The following is a 15,046-nucleotide window of genomic DNA, read 5'->3' on the forward strand; positions in this document are numbered from 1 at the left end:
CAAACAAGATTGTATAAAAAATGTAATATAGGTTGTGATGAAAGAAAAATATTTTGTAAATTTGAATGAAGTTTGTGAATATTGAAGAAATTAAATAATTAAAAGAAAAAAATAGAAAAATATCATGTAAGAACAAAAAGAAGAAAGGTTTCAAAATGAATCCAAACTAAAGAGCTAAGAGAATAGTAGTTATATTTTCAAATTAAATGTTAAAGGATTAGGCATTTCCTAATTTAAAATTTAAAATTTAAAAAAATATTATTACGAATTTTACAATATAAAATTCTTGTAGTAAAGTTATTTTTTTATGTTGTGTAATCTAAGAATTATTCCGTTCTAATTATCATTTTGATCTTTAGGACTATATTTAAAAAATTATGGTGTTTTTTGTTTTAAATTAAGAAGTAAATGGGGTGCATGGACGAAATCATGGGCGCAGAAAGCAAAAAGCTCCATCATCTTATATAAGCCCAATTTAGCCCAATCGAGGAACTCCGTTTTCATTTCGAAGTTCTTCACAGTTACCCTCTCACTGGAAACTTGATTTGGGAGTGACACAGAGAAATCAACCACTGCACCATAAACCCTTCAAATCAAATCGAACAAAACCTTACAACACAATCGTGGATTGAAAACAAATAATCCGAAAGAAAAAAATGGGCTCTAAGAATGAAGAAGCTTCAGACGAAGGACCTAGCAATTCACCTCCTTCTTCTTCTTCGTCTCCTTCTTCTCATGCTTGGAAAACTCGAATCGTTATTCCAACCCTCCTCGCAGGTCTCTCTCCCTTTCTCTCTTTTATTCTGTTGCTTCTTTTATTTCTCCAATGTTTTTTCATCGGATCACCATTCCCACGATGAACACTAGTTTTATCTAATACCTATGGAATTTGTGTTTTGCACAAAAGAGTTGATTTTTCACAACGTGGTGATCCTTTTTTGTACTGGAAAATGTGACATATTTAGTGTCTCGAATAAGAAGATACATGCGGTTCTCTAGAAAAGTTAGAGGAGCTAATTGGTGTTCTATTTACATATAATTAAGACAATGTTTTAGTAATGATTAGTTATTTACCTTTTAGTCACTATATTTCAAAATTGTCCATTTTATCTTTATATATATATATATATATATATATATATATATATATATATATATATATATTTTCTATTTTGATCGTTTAGTCAAAGTTAATATGGCAGGGGCAAAATGAAATTGTAGTAGTATGCATAAGGAGTAAAGATGATAAAAGTAATGTGTGTAGGGATCAAAATGGATGATTAAATGGCGTGTGACATAAATTTTGCAAATTTATATTAGATTGAGGATTTGGGTGGGGATAGAGACTGAAAGAGGATAGAGTGTTTGTATTTATGATGTTTGTGATTCTTTGGGAGCAGGGGTTGCTGGAGCTGGAATTGGGTTGATTTCAAAGCATCGAAAAACACTTGGTCTTGCTAATGTGTGTTCTAGCTATGCTGCAAATTTCGCCATCGTCACAGGGTGCTATTGTGGTAATTGTTGGATTTTCTTTTGATCTGATTCTCTGCTTTTCAGTTTGGAGTTATGTTGTATTTTGTATTGATACCATTGTTTGTGTTGATTACTGTGGCGTGCTTTGAATCCATGAATTTATTGATTTGCTATGGTTTCTTATAGATTTGGACCCTCCTGTTTTTTTAACACGAGAGTAACATTATGGGGGACAGCCTGTGAAATTTTGTTGCTGAGGCAGAAGAAGTTGATACCTTCTCCTCATAATGTTTTACCTTGATTTTCTGAAAAGAAATGAGAACATCCATTATAGGGTTGGAGATTTTATATGTAACTATGAAAAGAAAAATATGGCCTCAGTATTCGGGAGGAGTGTTTGTGTTACTGGCCTGTATTTGCTGTGATTTATTTTTAGTATAGCCCTATTAATACGCCCTACTTATAAATAAGTGAAATATGCTATATTGTGTTATAGAGAATCCAGCCATAAATTGGAGCATGGGGGTGACCTCCATTTTCCCCCATCACCTCATATATACATTTACTGTTAGCCTTATGGAAAATTTTGATGAAGTAGATTGGTAAAATTTGAAAATGGTTTGGTGCGGTAACATTTTATCTATCAGAAGTAACATACCTTCATAAATAACAGGAAGGCTATTATTTATATTTGCTGTGAATTTAGAAATGAACTACAGCTTTTTGAATTAGCAAATCTTTATTATATTATATTTAAATTTTTGGCAGGGTTGTTTATACTTCAATGGCATTATGTTATGAAATTCTTAATTAATTACTAATAATACCCAGGAAAAATGTATTTTCCGTTTGGAAGTTTGTTTCCAAAAGAATACTTTGTTAATCAAACAAGTGCTTTGTTACTGAGTATTAATTTTATAAAATGTTTCACAGATTAAATAATCTAATAGTAATAGTTATAGTAACTCTTTGGATGTAAACCCCATTTTGTTTATCTATGTGGATGTGATATTGGTATCAGTATCATCTAGTGAATTGTCATAGAGTGACACAGTGAGTTTTCAACTCTCAGAAGTGATGTTATGATATGGATTTGGATACTATTGAGTGTCTAAATTCCACATTAAGTAATGTAAGATGTTATGTAAAACATTTAATTGCTTGGTTTTTCCTCTATAATCCTTATCAAATTGAGGCTCTAGAATATTTGATTTTATCTTTGGACATAATGTGTCAATTGCAAAGATTCAACACCAATTTGTCTATAAGAAATTTTGTTAAGATATAATGCTGAACCCATGAATTTATCTTGCTCTCCTTGTGGGAATTTGCTAGGAGCCATGAATTGAAAAGAGAAAGAAAAGAAAGATTTTTATTGAATAGAATGAAAAGAATGAGAAATTGGACAGCACTCTCTCCTCCAAGTTTTTACCCTTCAATAACAAATCTCCCTCTCTCCTATCTTTCTTCCCCTATGTTTGTCTTACTACCCCTCTAGCTAACTAACATTAGTATTCTAATTATCCTAACTAATTTCTTCTCATCCTTATATCCTGACAATACACTCCTCCAATATCAACCTTGTTCTCAAGGTTAGAATGGTGGAAGCTTGATCTCGTGGCTCTTCATAATCACCATGATCTTTACCCACTCTTCCTAGAAGTAATTGCAATGCTTTCCTGGTGGCATGAATGATGGTGGAGATAAGGGTGGCTTTTGTATAACAGCCTTTGAACCTTCCTTCTGCCTTGGCTCCATTGCCGAGCTGTCATAGATGCAATGAAGTTTAATGCTGAAGGCTCTCCTAACAATTTGAGATTCCAGGATTCCAATGTTATTTATGTTTCAACCTCCTTCATTCTCAAATCTGGGTCCAACAATGATTCTGATTCATATTATGGAAATCTGAATTTAGAAAAAATTATGCTTTTTTGCATCTCCACCTTGGACTTACTTATACTATTGGATTACCAAGAAAATGGTCTTTTCAGCCCACATTCTTTACTTTATTCTCCTCATGTTTCTCCTGACAATGCATGCACTTTTTCCTCCACCATAATGTCTGTTTCTCTTGCTATTTTGCCTCTTCATTTTTGGTTTCTTCTCCATTATGTAGGATCAAGTGTTTACCACGAGGCTAAAAGCTGTAATTGATAGTCAAGATGTAACTCTTTGTATTTAAGAGCGTAACAGTCGAGATGTCATTATTCGATTGTAACTTGGTCACTTGGCCTATGTCATGGGACAATTGATGCACCCTGCAAAAATCTCTCCCTCAACAATTGTTCCACTAGGAATCAAATTCTTTGATTGTGACTTGACCTACCTAGCCTTGGGATTATTGTGCAACCTACGCAACAATATCCCATTGAGCAATTGCTACATCGGAAATTGAACTTGTGATCTTGGCTTTAATAATAATTATTGGATCAAATGTTGACCACTAGGCCAAAAGCTATAGTTGATAATCAAGGTGCAACTCTTTTTACTTATGAGCGTAGTGGTCCAAGTATCACTATTTGATTGTGACTTGACCCACTTGTCCTATACCTCAAGACAATTGATGCACCCTGCAACAATCTCCCCCTTAACAATTATTCCACTAAGAATCAAATTTTTCGATTGTGACTCAGTCCACCTGGTACAGTAGAGGATAATTGTGCAACTTAACACAATCTCCCTTCAAACAATTGCCTTACTAGGAGTCAAATTCATGACATTGACTTAGATATCAATTGTTGGATCAAATGTTTATCACTACGTCAGAAGTTATAGTTGATAGTCAAGAAGAAACTCTTTCTACTTAAGAGAATAACCACCCAAGTGTCACAATTCAATTGTGACTTGGCCTACACCGTGGGACAATTGATGCATTTTGCAACACACACTGAGTTTGATTCTTGGTTAATGAGCCTTTTTTACTTCTACCTTTTGATTTCAAGAAATGTAATATATTTCTATCACACTCGGCTGCCACTCTTTGAATCAATTTACCCTTTTAGGCTTCCATTAAAGGTAAGCAGTTCAAACATTTTCACCAAGAGCTAGCTTTTGCTTCAATGCATTTTGACCCTCTTCCCTCCGTGCTATTTTTGTTGCTCTGTCAAATATGGATCACCCTCTTCATTCAATATCTTTTGCAGCATGTGCTTCAAATTTAAAATGTTGGCCCTCTCTTTCAAGAACGTTGAAAGTCTTCATTTCTTTGCAGTAAGTTTCCATCTTAGTTTGCTCTTGCATTATGGCAGCCAATCTTTCAAAGATGTGGCTACCATAGCTATCTTTGAATCTTTTTATCGTAGCTGTGAAAAATGATCCCCAGTCTGAATGTGTTATCTTGGTGCCAATAATACAAACTAAGTATCGCCACACCGTCCGTGTTCTTGAATGTGTGTTGCAGCTCGTGGATGAATGAATATCTTGTACCACAGTATTTTTCAACCATAACCAATTGGGTCTACCCACTCAAATGTTGATTGCTCTTTTCTGCCAAATGCCTCCATCTCTAACACTTGCTCTTCCTCGAAGATCCGATAAGCTGGACCAATTTGGTAGGAACCAAGAATTGAAAACAGAAAAAAATAGAAATATTTTTATTGAATAGAATGAAAAGTACTTGAAATAGGAGAGCATTTTCTCCTCCAAGGGTTTCTCCTTTACAAAGGATTAAAAACAACAAACCTCCCTTTCTCCTATATTTCCCTTATTTATGTCTCACTGCCCACTAAGTAATCTATTAATTTTCTAACAATCTTAACTAATTTCTCCTTCTCTATCCTAACAGAATTAAATTGTAACCCTCCTCTGTGTAGATAAGTTAATTGATTCATTAGATCCTACCTAGGTTGGGAATGGGGCTCGAACCCTAGTAGATGACTTCTTACCTAATTTAATAAGATCCATTCTGTCTAATTTGTTAGGTGCACGAGAATTTGTGGCTGCAACTAGAAAAACAGGACCTGACGACATATGGAACTCTGGATTAGCTGGATTTGGAACTGGTGCTCTTCTTGGGCGACTGCAAGGTTTAGTTCTGCCCCTCTTACTATTGCTGCGTTCTTGTGATTTTTGTCAGCCATTAACCATGGTGAATTATCTATCTGTTCTTCACCTTAACTTTTATTATGTATTTTAAAAAGAATTTTCTCTTGGATCTTACTCTCCGTTACACTTTTTTTGTATTTTGTGTTAACTATTTGCTGCAACTTGTTACATATATCATTTATTCAGGACATTTAATCCTTCTCAGCAATTTAGACTGAAATAACTTTGCTTGATGAGATCTGAATTGTTTCCATTTTCAGTTTTCTTTCTCAGTTGTTTTTCTTTTTTGTCTGTGAAATCTTTTTCTGATTTCTTATGTTTTTTCTAATGATTCCTACATTGTCATAAAGTTTTGTAATAATACCTAAAGCATGTTTTTCACTAGGGTAGTCAATAACAAATGGATTTCTTTTAAAAATAGAAATTGATCAATATTTTTATCTTAAAGAACTTGGACTTGCTATAGCATTGTCAATTACTTACAAGGAAGTAGAAGATGTATCATGGTTATTCCAAATACATTTTTATTTTTTTTTTTATCTTAGATTGCCTCGTATTTTTAATATTCTAAGGGTAAGGTTCTTGGAGATTACCACTGGGATTGATATGGAAGTTACACACCCTTGGAGAGGATGAAAGTAATGTTGAGAGCGTCTCTTAAATCTAATGCTACCCAAGGGATTAGTCTCATGAAAATGCTTGTGGGAATAATTTGGTCAAAGAGAGAGTTTTCCCAGATTGTTTAAATTTTGATAAATGAATTATTTGAATGTAAATTGAATGTAATAATTCTTGCTTAAATGTGGTCAATAGTTACAGAGGATCGGTTACAAGCCCTGAAAATTGATGGGCACTTGTGAAATTTTAGGTGGTCAACTGGGTGCAATCCGGTACTCTGTCGTCTTTGCTGTTGTGGGGACAGCGGCAGACTTTACTTATTTGAAATCGAAAGATGCTTTGAGAGATTACACTAAAACAATATACCAAGACATTGAGAATTCAAAAAACAGTGGATCTTGGTTAAAATTGCCAGAATGGTTTCCAGTTCAAGTACTCGATGAGGAAGCCCTTGCTGCTAAACGAGCTCAGGAAGAGCAATTCCTTCAACAAAGGGCAAGGATCCGCAACCTTAAAGAAGAAGAACCTTGAGAACTAAATTTTTGTGGATGTTTGCCTGATCCTTGAGCGAGGCAAACTTTCACCACGTAAAGCATTTTGTATACCCAATTTTATTTTATTTTATTGAGTTAGTTTGTAATAATGTACTTTTCAAGCTAAAAAGCAATGGCTTCAGCAGAGATTTTGAAAATGTTGAGATTGAAATTCATGTACTCATTTGGATTGTCTAATGATTTTTCCCTTCTCAGGGTAGACAATGTCCAATTACTATGTGAGGAAAATCTATAAAAGTATAAATGTTGTAGTTTGACTTGTGCAATCTCGCGAAAATGGCTTCACATGACATTGTTTTCTATTCTATTGTATCATTTCACCCTTTTACTCTTGATGTTGTCGAAAATAATTTGGCTTCACAAGCCCATGATCATGACAAGCCCCGAAAACTCCATTTTCCACGTTTATGCATTGATATTTACATCCTTTCGTGTGTAAACAAAGCCCTGACCAAGTTTGGCTACGACATTGACATAGTTGTGCTTCAACCTCTGCAAATGACAGGGAAAACAGTGAAAAAAACCCATCAATATTACACAATTCGAATGCTTGATATGTGTGACTTGTGACTTACAAAACCTGGTGAATGAAGTTAAAATATTCGAAGGAGTATATATCATACAAAATGAAATTTGGTGAATGAAGAGTATTCAGTTGTGATTGTACCCCAGGTGGATAGAAGGAGTGCAAAGAACACAGAACTTAGGAGCAGAGGAAGCCATTATTGCTAAATGCAAATACAAAATGTAAAAAAGGTAAATGATTTCTCTTGTGATGTGGAATGCATGGACTGAGTTGTGTTATATAGTAACTCTAAGTCATTGCGACAATATTGTTTCATGCTTTGCTTGTATCACATTTGACTTTTTACTCTCTTTTCTTTATTTTGTAAAATTTGCTACATTATCTTGGTCAGGTTATCATTCTCAAAATTGGATTATTTCTAACATTTGTTTATGCATGTTCTTGGACGGGTAGAGCACATGATCTCTAGTAACATACGATTATGTTTATTTTATTGATCAAATATGTTTTTAGTCATTAAATTTTAATATAAAATTAAAATTCTTTTATGTTTTAAATTTTGATAAAATTTAATTCTTAAATTTTATAAATGAATAAATCTAGTTATTTTAATCAAATTGTATTACATTCTTTTGACATGTCAAGTTGTGTTTTTTTATGATATTTGAGTTATTAATATTATTTAATACATTATAACTTAAATATCAATATAAAATATTGTCTAACAAAAAAATCAAAATGATTGGATTAAAAAAATTATATGTATTTATTTTTAAAATCTGCAAATCAAAATATATAAAAATTTTGATAAAGATGAATTTTAATTTCATATTCAAATTTAAGGACTAAAAATATATTTAGCTTTTATTTTATTGACTTGGCTTTCGTATACAATACATCTTCTACCTTCCTTGTTCACTTGTAAGGGTTTTCATAAGAAAATTAGTGTTGCATTAATCTGTTAATCTTAGGAAAAAATGTTTCAAGTTGAGTATTTATATTATGGATAATGCTTAGAAGCAGGTACATGGTTGCCCTTTATTTAAGTCTACACTCACAAACTCTATAAACAAATCTTCGGCCGTTGCTTCCTAGACCACCATCTTTTCTTGAGACAACCTCATACTTTTTGAAATTTCAATAATACCCTTGATGAAAAAGTAAAAGTGGATATGACTGTTGTAGGGTTTGAAGGCAGTGGGTGTGTTCGTGGTGAGTGGTGGTGTTGAGTAGAGGTGAGTGGTGGTTCATAGGTGGTTCATAGGTGGTTGTTGTGTATGGTGGTGATCGTTGATTGGTGGTGATTTTTCTACATTGGTTAATTTTTTGAATTTCACAATTCGAAACGAAAAAATATTGTATTTTATATTTTAATTATGTAATTTGAAATATAAATTTTACAATTTATATTATAAATTGTATAATTCTGAATACCAATTTATATTCTAAATTTGAAATTACATATTAAATTATACATTCTAAAGTATATTTTAAAAAATATATTTTAGATTGTGCCATTCAATCCGAGAGGCATTTGAAAGCATATACATTTCCACATTTTGTAACACAAATTCCAGAATCACTTTCACCTACACCAAATTGGAAAATATTCAGGACGTTTACCTCTTCAATCGGTCTGGTTATACAAAACTCTTCTTGCCAATGGAAAACACCTAAACAATAATTCAGATTACGTAACATCCATTCCTAAACTACCTTCACCAACATCAAATAGGAAAAATTCAGAATACTTACCTCTTTAATCGGTCTGGTTATGCTACACTCTGTCAATGAAAAAAACAATTATCTCTTCTTGGGCAACTACTTAGACAAGGAGGAAAACGAAAATGGAGATAGAAATATATTTTAGCTTTTTATTATTTGTTATGTAGTAAGGATATTTATGTAATAACATAAATATCTTAGATATTTTAGACAGTTAAAATATCAGTCAAAGCCACTAACCACACTTTTAGGTAAGGTGGTTATTTTTATTTTGCTTATAAATACAGTGACAGGACCCAAGTCCAGGTACGTTCTCTTTATGCTCTAGAGATCCTGAATAATATTTCAGAGCAGTATCCAATTACTCTCTTCAGAGCTTCAGCTCTATAAATCATATCTGACTTGAGCGTCGGGGTATCTTTGCAGGTACCTCCCTCTCCTTTTGGCGAGTTTGAAGAACAACAATGGAAGAAATGCAAACATCCCAGACAGTAGAACACGCATCCCAGACATCCAGGAGCAACAGAGACACACAGGAAAATGTACACCGAAACATTTTGGCGCCCACCGTGGGGCCGAGCGTCATCCCATTGATACTGCAAGGAGCCAAGACGGCGCTCGGTCTCGACATCGCTACTTCAGATTAACACCATCAACATCAACCAATTTATGCGGCTTTACAGATAACCATTCATTTTATTATTTATTTTATAATCTTTATAAACTATTTGGAATATTATTATCATCTCAACATATAAACTCATCTGTGACTAATGCATACCGGATAAAAAGGCCAACTATTTATATCAATATTGATTATTGAGATTTCTTACAGTGAAACATCAGAGCAGGCTTCATTCAACCATCAGGTTCAAAAAGAATTACTTGCACCCCAGGAGAAACATTATAATAATCCAACGCCACCCACCGCGGCCTGACCAATCACCACTTCAAGGCCGTCTCTCATCTTCCTCTACGCGTGATGCCACCAAAGCTATTTCCAACTTAATTTTGCCATTCAATCTAGGGGCATCGTTTCTTTGTCATTCCGCGGAAAGAAGAAAGAAGAGGAAACAACCCTTTGACACATCGTGATTTGGCATTATTCTGAGAAAAAGAAAAATGATCTTGGTGCCTTAACGGTTCCAAGTGCAATTCCAAACTCCGATCACCACTGCTCAATCACCAGCATCATCAACAACTCAGCGTCAGCAAGTGGAGGACTCTCTGGACAGACGATAACTCTTTTGTTACGAAGACTTTTATGTCCTCCTCCGACCTCTCCTCCATAGTTGCCTCCATCGTGCCGACCAGGGTCACCGTTCTCTGTCAAGCTATCCCCACCATCACTGCGTTGCCTGCCGCTACCGAGCTTGCTGCCAGCGTTGCCTACAGTCAACGGCGCTTCCTAAAACCGGTTGTACCGTTCTCACCTTCGTTTTCTTTGAAACGGGTTTCCTCTCCGATTTAGGAATCGAGACTGAGAAAATCGAGACTGAGAACAGAGAACCCTAAATCCCCAAATTCATTACACTCCGCCGCAGAACCTTCGTCTTGATCGACGTTCCCACACATCGACGCCGCCATGGTTTCCCAGCATCAAACTTGATATATAAGGTTTGTCGCGCAGGGTTTCACAGACTGAAATTTGGAGGCATAAGAGGTTTTGGAAGTCCCTCGCCCGTGCGAGCGCTGATGACTGGAATGCACCACCAGTGCCTCCGGCGCCACCCTCACCCGCCTTGAGGAGTAAGATTCAAACCTAAACCTGCGACCCCTTGCTGCGGTCAATTCATTTGGTTGAGCCCCCGCGTCATCCGCCGTACAGAGCTGGTGCGCAAAAGTAGGGTTTCTGGTCAAACCCATTCCCCACGGTGGGCGCCAAAATGTTTCGGTGTACATTTTCCTGTGTGTCTCTGTTGCTCCTGGATGTCTGGGATGCGTGTTCTACTGTCTGGGATGTTTGCATTTCTTCCATTGTTGTTCTTCAAACTCGCTGAGGCCGAACGCTGACTGAGTGGACGCTCGACATTCAATTGCCAACGAGCGTCCACTCGTTCAGTCGTTTGCCTCAACGCTCGCCATTCAATTGTTAACGAGCGTCCACTCCATCAGCGTTCGGCCTCAGCGCTCGACATTCAATTGTCGACGAGCGTCCACTCGTTCAGTCGTTTGGCCTCAACGGTCGACATTCAATTGTCGACGAGCGTCCACTCGTTCAGTCGTTCGGCCTCAACGGTCGACATTCAAATGTTAACGAGCGTCCACTCAATCAGCGTTCAGCCTCAGCGCTCGACAAACAAATGTCAACGAGCGTCCACTCAGTCCGTCGTTCGGTCTCAACGCTCGACATTCAATTGTCAACGAGCGTCCACTCGTTCAGTCGTTCGGCCTCAACGGTCGACATTCAATTGTTAACGAGCGTCCACTCAATCAGCGTTCGGCCTCAGCGGTCGACAAACAACGATCATCCAAACTTCGCTGGACATTCCATTTTAACGAGCGTTCAAGAGCCGCTCGTCAATTCACATCAACGAGCGCTCGGCCTCATTTGCTCCAGCTTTTTGCCGTTCATCTTCGCCTCCTTGTGGTCCATCAAATTCCTCACTTGCACACGCTCTCTAATTACAGCGAAGACAGCCTCCCTCAAACTCATAAGTCCTATAGTTACCACGTTCATAAAACGGAACGGTTAAACTCGGACTTGGGGGGCATGTTATGTAGTAAGGATATTTATGTAATAACATAAATATCTTAGATATTTTAGACAGTTAAAATATCAGTCAAAGCCACTAACCACACTTTTAGGTAAGGTGGTTATTTTTATTTTGCTTATAAATACAGTGACAGGACCCAAGTCCAGGTACGTTCTCTTTATGCTCTAGAGATCCTGAATAATATTTCAGAGCAGTATCCAATTACTCTCTTCAGAGCTTCAGCTCTATAAATCATATCTGACTTGAGCGTCGGAGTATCTTTGCAGGTACCTCCCTCTCCTTTTGGCGAGTTTGAAGAACAACAATGGAAGAAATGCAAACATCCCAGACAGTAGAACACGCATCCCAGACATCCAGGAGCAACAGAGACACACAGGAAAATGTACACCGAAACATTATTTTATTCAGTAATGGTTAAAAGCGTCATTTCAGCATGATTATGGGGTGTCTCAAGAAAATATGAGATGGAGGAAGCAATGGCACGAATCTTAATCTTAGGAAATCACACTTTCGAAACTTCTAAATTGAAATGTAATTATTAAACATATTTCAAGTTTATAAAGAGTCTCAAGTCTAAATCTAACGTTCAAATACAAAATAAAAAAAGTTTAAATTTAAAAAAGAAAGAGTATTAAATATTAAATTACATAAGAAAACCATAAAGGAGAGAAGTATAATATTCATGCTAAAAAGAAACTTGTTGATAATACAATATTATCTTATACATTAATATAAAATGTGATTATTGTTAAACTTAGACCATATCTAAATAATTTTATTGAACTTTAGGTGTGTGAACAAGATGAATTCTTAGCAGAAATAAATTATAAGAATAATTTTCACATTACTTACTTTTAGTACCGAAAATTTTGAGTGTTGCATTGTAGGAAAACTTTTGTATGTTTTTACCGGTCTCTTTTGGATATGTTGGTTGGCAAGTAATTAGGTATTCTATAATGGCAAAATCATTTTCTATCTATGAAGCTACTAGCAATGTCAAGTAAGGAATGATAGATTAAGTTCAATTCATGTAAGGAATGATAGATTAAGTTTATACAGTACCTTTAAATTATGCTTGATCTATTGATCTTGATTGTGAAAATTTGATTGGTATGATGAATTGTAATTGCTTAATTTTGGGATTATATAAGTATTTGGTGCTTGAGGCATGTTTGTAATGACCAAGTTGGCCTATTCTAGGTACTTTGGATATACAATTTGGTATCTTAGATTAGAAGTTAAAAGATATACTTGAATCGCTTGTGTTGTATTGTTTTGGTTTTGGGTAAAAAAATTCTCTTTGAGATATTAAATTGATCGAAGTGGTATTTTCCCAGTTATAACGTAGCTATATTGAATTCAAAATGAAACATAATAAGTGGTAGAGAACTGAACAAAAGTCATACTAATCAATCAAAACAAATAAAGAACTTAGCTTTTTTTATGCAGAGTTGGGTGTCCCTATTGTGCCGTTAAGCGCCGATCAAACATTGTCTCATTGTCTCAATTGTGCTAAGCAAAACTTTAGTACCGCTTGTCGCAAAAGTGATAGTGAACTCTTTGTTTTGCTGGCGTTGAGCAGTGGATAAGTGTTGTTATGTGCCATTGCGAAAATGAAAGTCATTGAGCTCTATGAGCCAAAACGTCGGGTGTAATCTAGGTACTATTAGGCGCTCACTTGATATTGAATCCTTGAGAATGTTGTCATTGGATGCTAGAAACCTAGTTTTGGGCACCACCTCAGAATTTATGTTTCAATGGTTTCAAGGCTTATGTCGCTGGGCACTAAGGGGTGTTTAATAATTTGAAACTTTATGAATTATATGTGAAAAGAAAGAAGCACGAATTGTATGAATCTTGTATAGTTTGAAATAGTTGTAATTTTCTTTAGTTTTATATGAATGATATGGAATGAGAGGGTAATTATTCCTAAGGTAGGAATACTACTATATTGATGATATGTGGAGTGTATTAACGTCTAGTTGAAGTGAGACTATTCTAATTCTACTAAATGTTGAATTTATGTAAAGGAAAATATTTAGAGTGACAGTCGAATGAGGTTCTCATATGTAGATTTGATAAGAAGACCAAATCTTATAAATTGAGATTTACCTTGTGATACTCCTTGGTAGAGGATGTGACCTTATCATGATATAACTATAACTATAATCCTTGGTAGAGATGAGTATGATAGGTACATGACCTTAAATTTTACTCAATATATTAATTCTTTAAAAATTGTGTCAGTTATATGATGTTGGATAAAAGAGCTATGATGACTTTTATAGTTAGGTTATTATTTAGACTTTGTTTATTAACTTTGATGTATGGTTTGTGATAATATGTATGTCTTTTTTCATTAATTGAAATTTAAGCATTATTAGGATTTTAAATTACTCTAGCTTACTTTCGTGTGATTTGTTGTGATATTGGTATTTGTATGTTATGATATAGTATTTCACAATAATGATAAAATATAGGAGTTGAAAAAAAAGTAATATCTAGGTTCAAAAGTTCATATATTGGAGAAATCATAATCTTCATCCTCAAAGTAATAATAATATAATCTTAGTGGAGGAGAGAATCCGTACATAGGTAAAAAGAAGGCAAGATGTTGAGAGAGTCTTGAAAAAAGTGAGAAATAATATGGTGATTAAGACGAATAAATAATGAACAAGGAAATAATCAAATTTAGCCTGATCAACATAATTTTCAATTGAATGAATTGAGGTAAGTTGAGTAAAATTATGAATGTTACCGAAGAAGGATTGAGAAAGTGACCACCGCTTGCATTGAAGAGAACCATTTATTGAACGCGTTTACCTGCACACAACCAGACAATTATCACGCAGTGTAGGTTTTAGGTGTAGTTGGTGTTGTAGGAAAAACCATTGATAAGAGTATATAAATAATATATTCTTGAATATGTTTTGTTGGGGTCATGATTAATAAAATGTGCTTTCATGTGTCTCCATTCCATCAACTTCATCAGGGCTTTCAATTTCAACTAGTTGTAGGAATGCTAAAATGGTCCCTTTTGACTAGTAAAAATAACAAGCATGTTTAACATCTTCACTTGTTCTATCAACTTCTTTATTTTCAAATTTGATTTTTGTATTATATATATTTAAAAGTATAATTAATGATGTAAGTATATTCAAAATCTTTAATTGACCCATTAATGATTCGAATTACATATATGAAAAAGGATTATTTTACATATTTTCAGACTGAATATTGTGAAAGGTATATTTTGAATTTGAAAATATATTTCAAAATGGTTAATTTAGAATATAGAAAAAAAAAATTAAAACAAATATTCTAAACATTTCCAAATCTAAAAATATTTTGTTTTCGGAATATATCTCTCACCCATTTTCTTTAATAAA

At 34.7% G+C, this 15,046-nt stretch overlaps 1 protein-coding gene across 1 annotated transcript; it reads left to right on the forward strand.

Moving 5' to 3' along the window:
* The first annotated feature begins 516 nt into the window (after positions 1-516).
* Positions 517-6,948, forward strand: LOC124837504 (Mitochondrial import inner membrane translocase subunit Tim17/Tim22/Tim23 family protein). The gene is made up of 4 exons (XM_047312880.2): positions 517-777; positions 1,401-1,514; positions 5,394-5,498; positions 6,386-6,948. The coding sequence occupies exons 1-4, from the start codon at positions 657-659 to the stop codon at positions 6,664-6,666; spliced, it is 621 nt and encodes a 206-aa protein (XP_047168836.1). The 5' UTR covers positions 517-656; the 3' UTR covers positions 6,667-6,948.
* Positions 6,949-15,046: the final 8,098 nt, after the last annotated feature.

Source organism: Vigna umbellata, chromosome 11, assembly GCF_029865625.1.
Source record: "Vigna umbellata cultivar VRB3 chromosome 11, Vumbellata_1.0, whole genome shotgun sequence".
Classification (NCBI taxonomy): Eukaryota; Viridiplantae; Streptophyta; class Magnoliopsida; order Fabales; family Fabaceae; genus Vigna; species Vigna umbellata.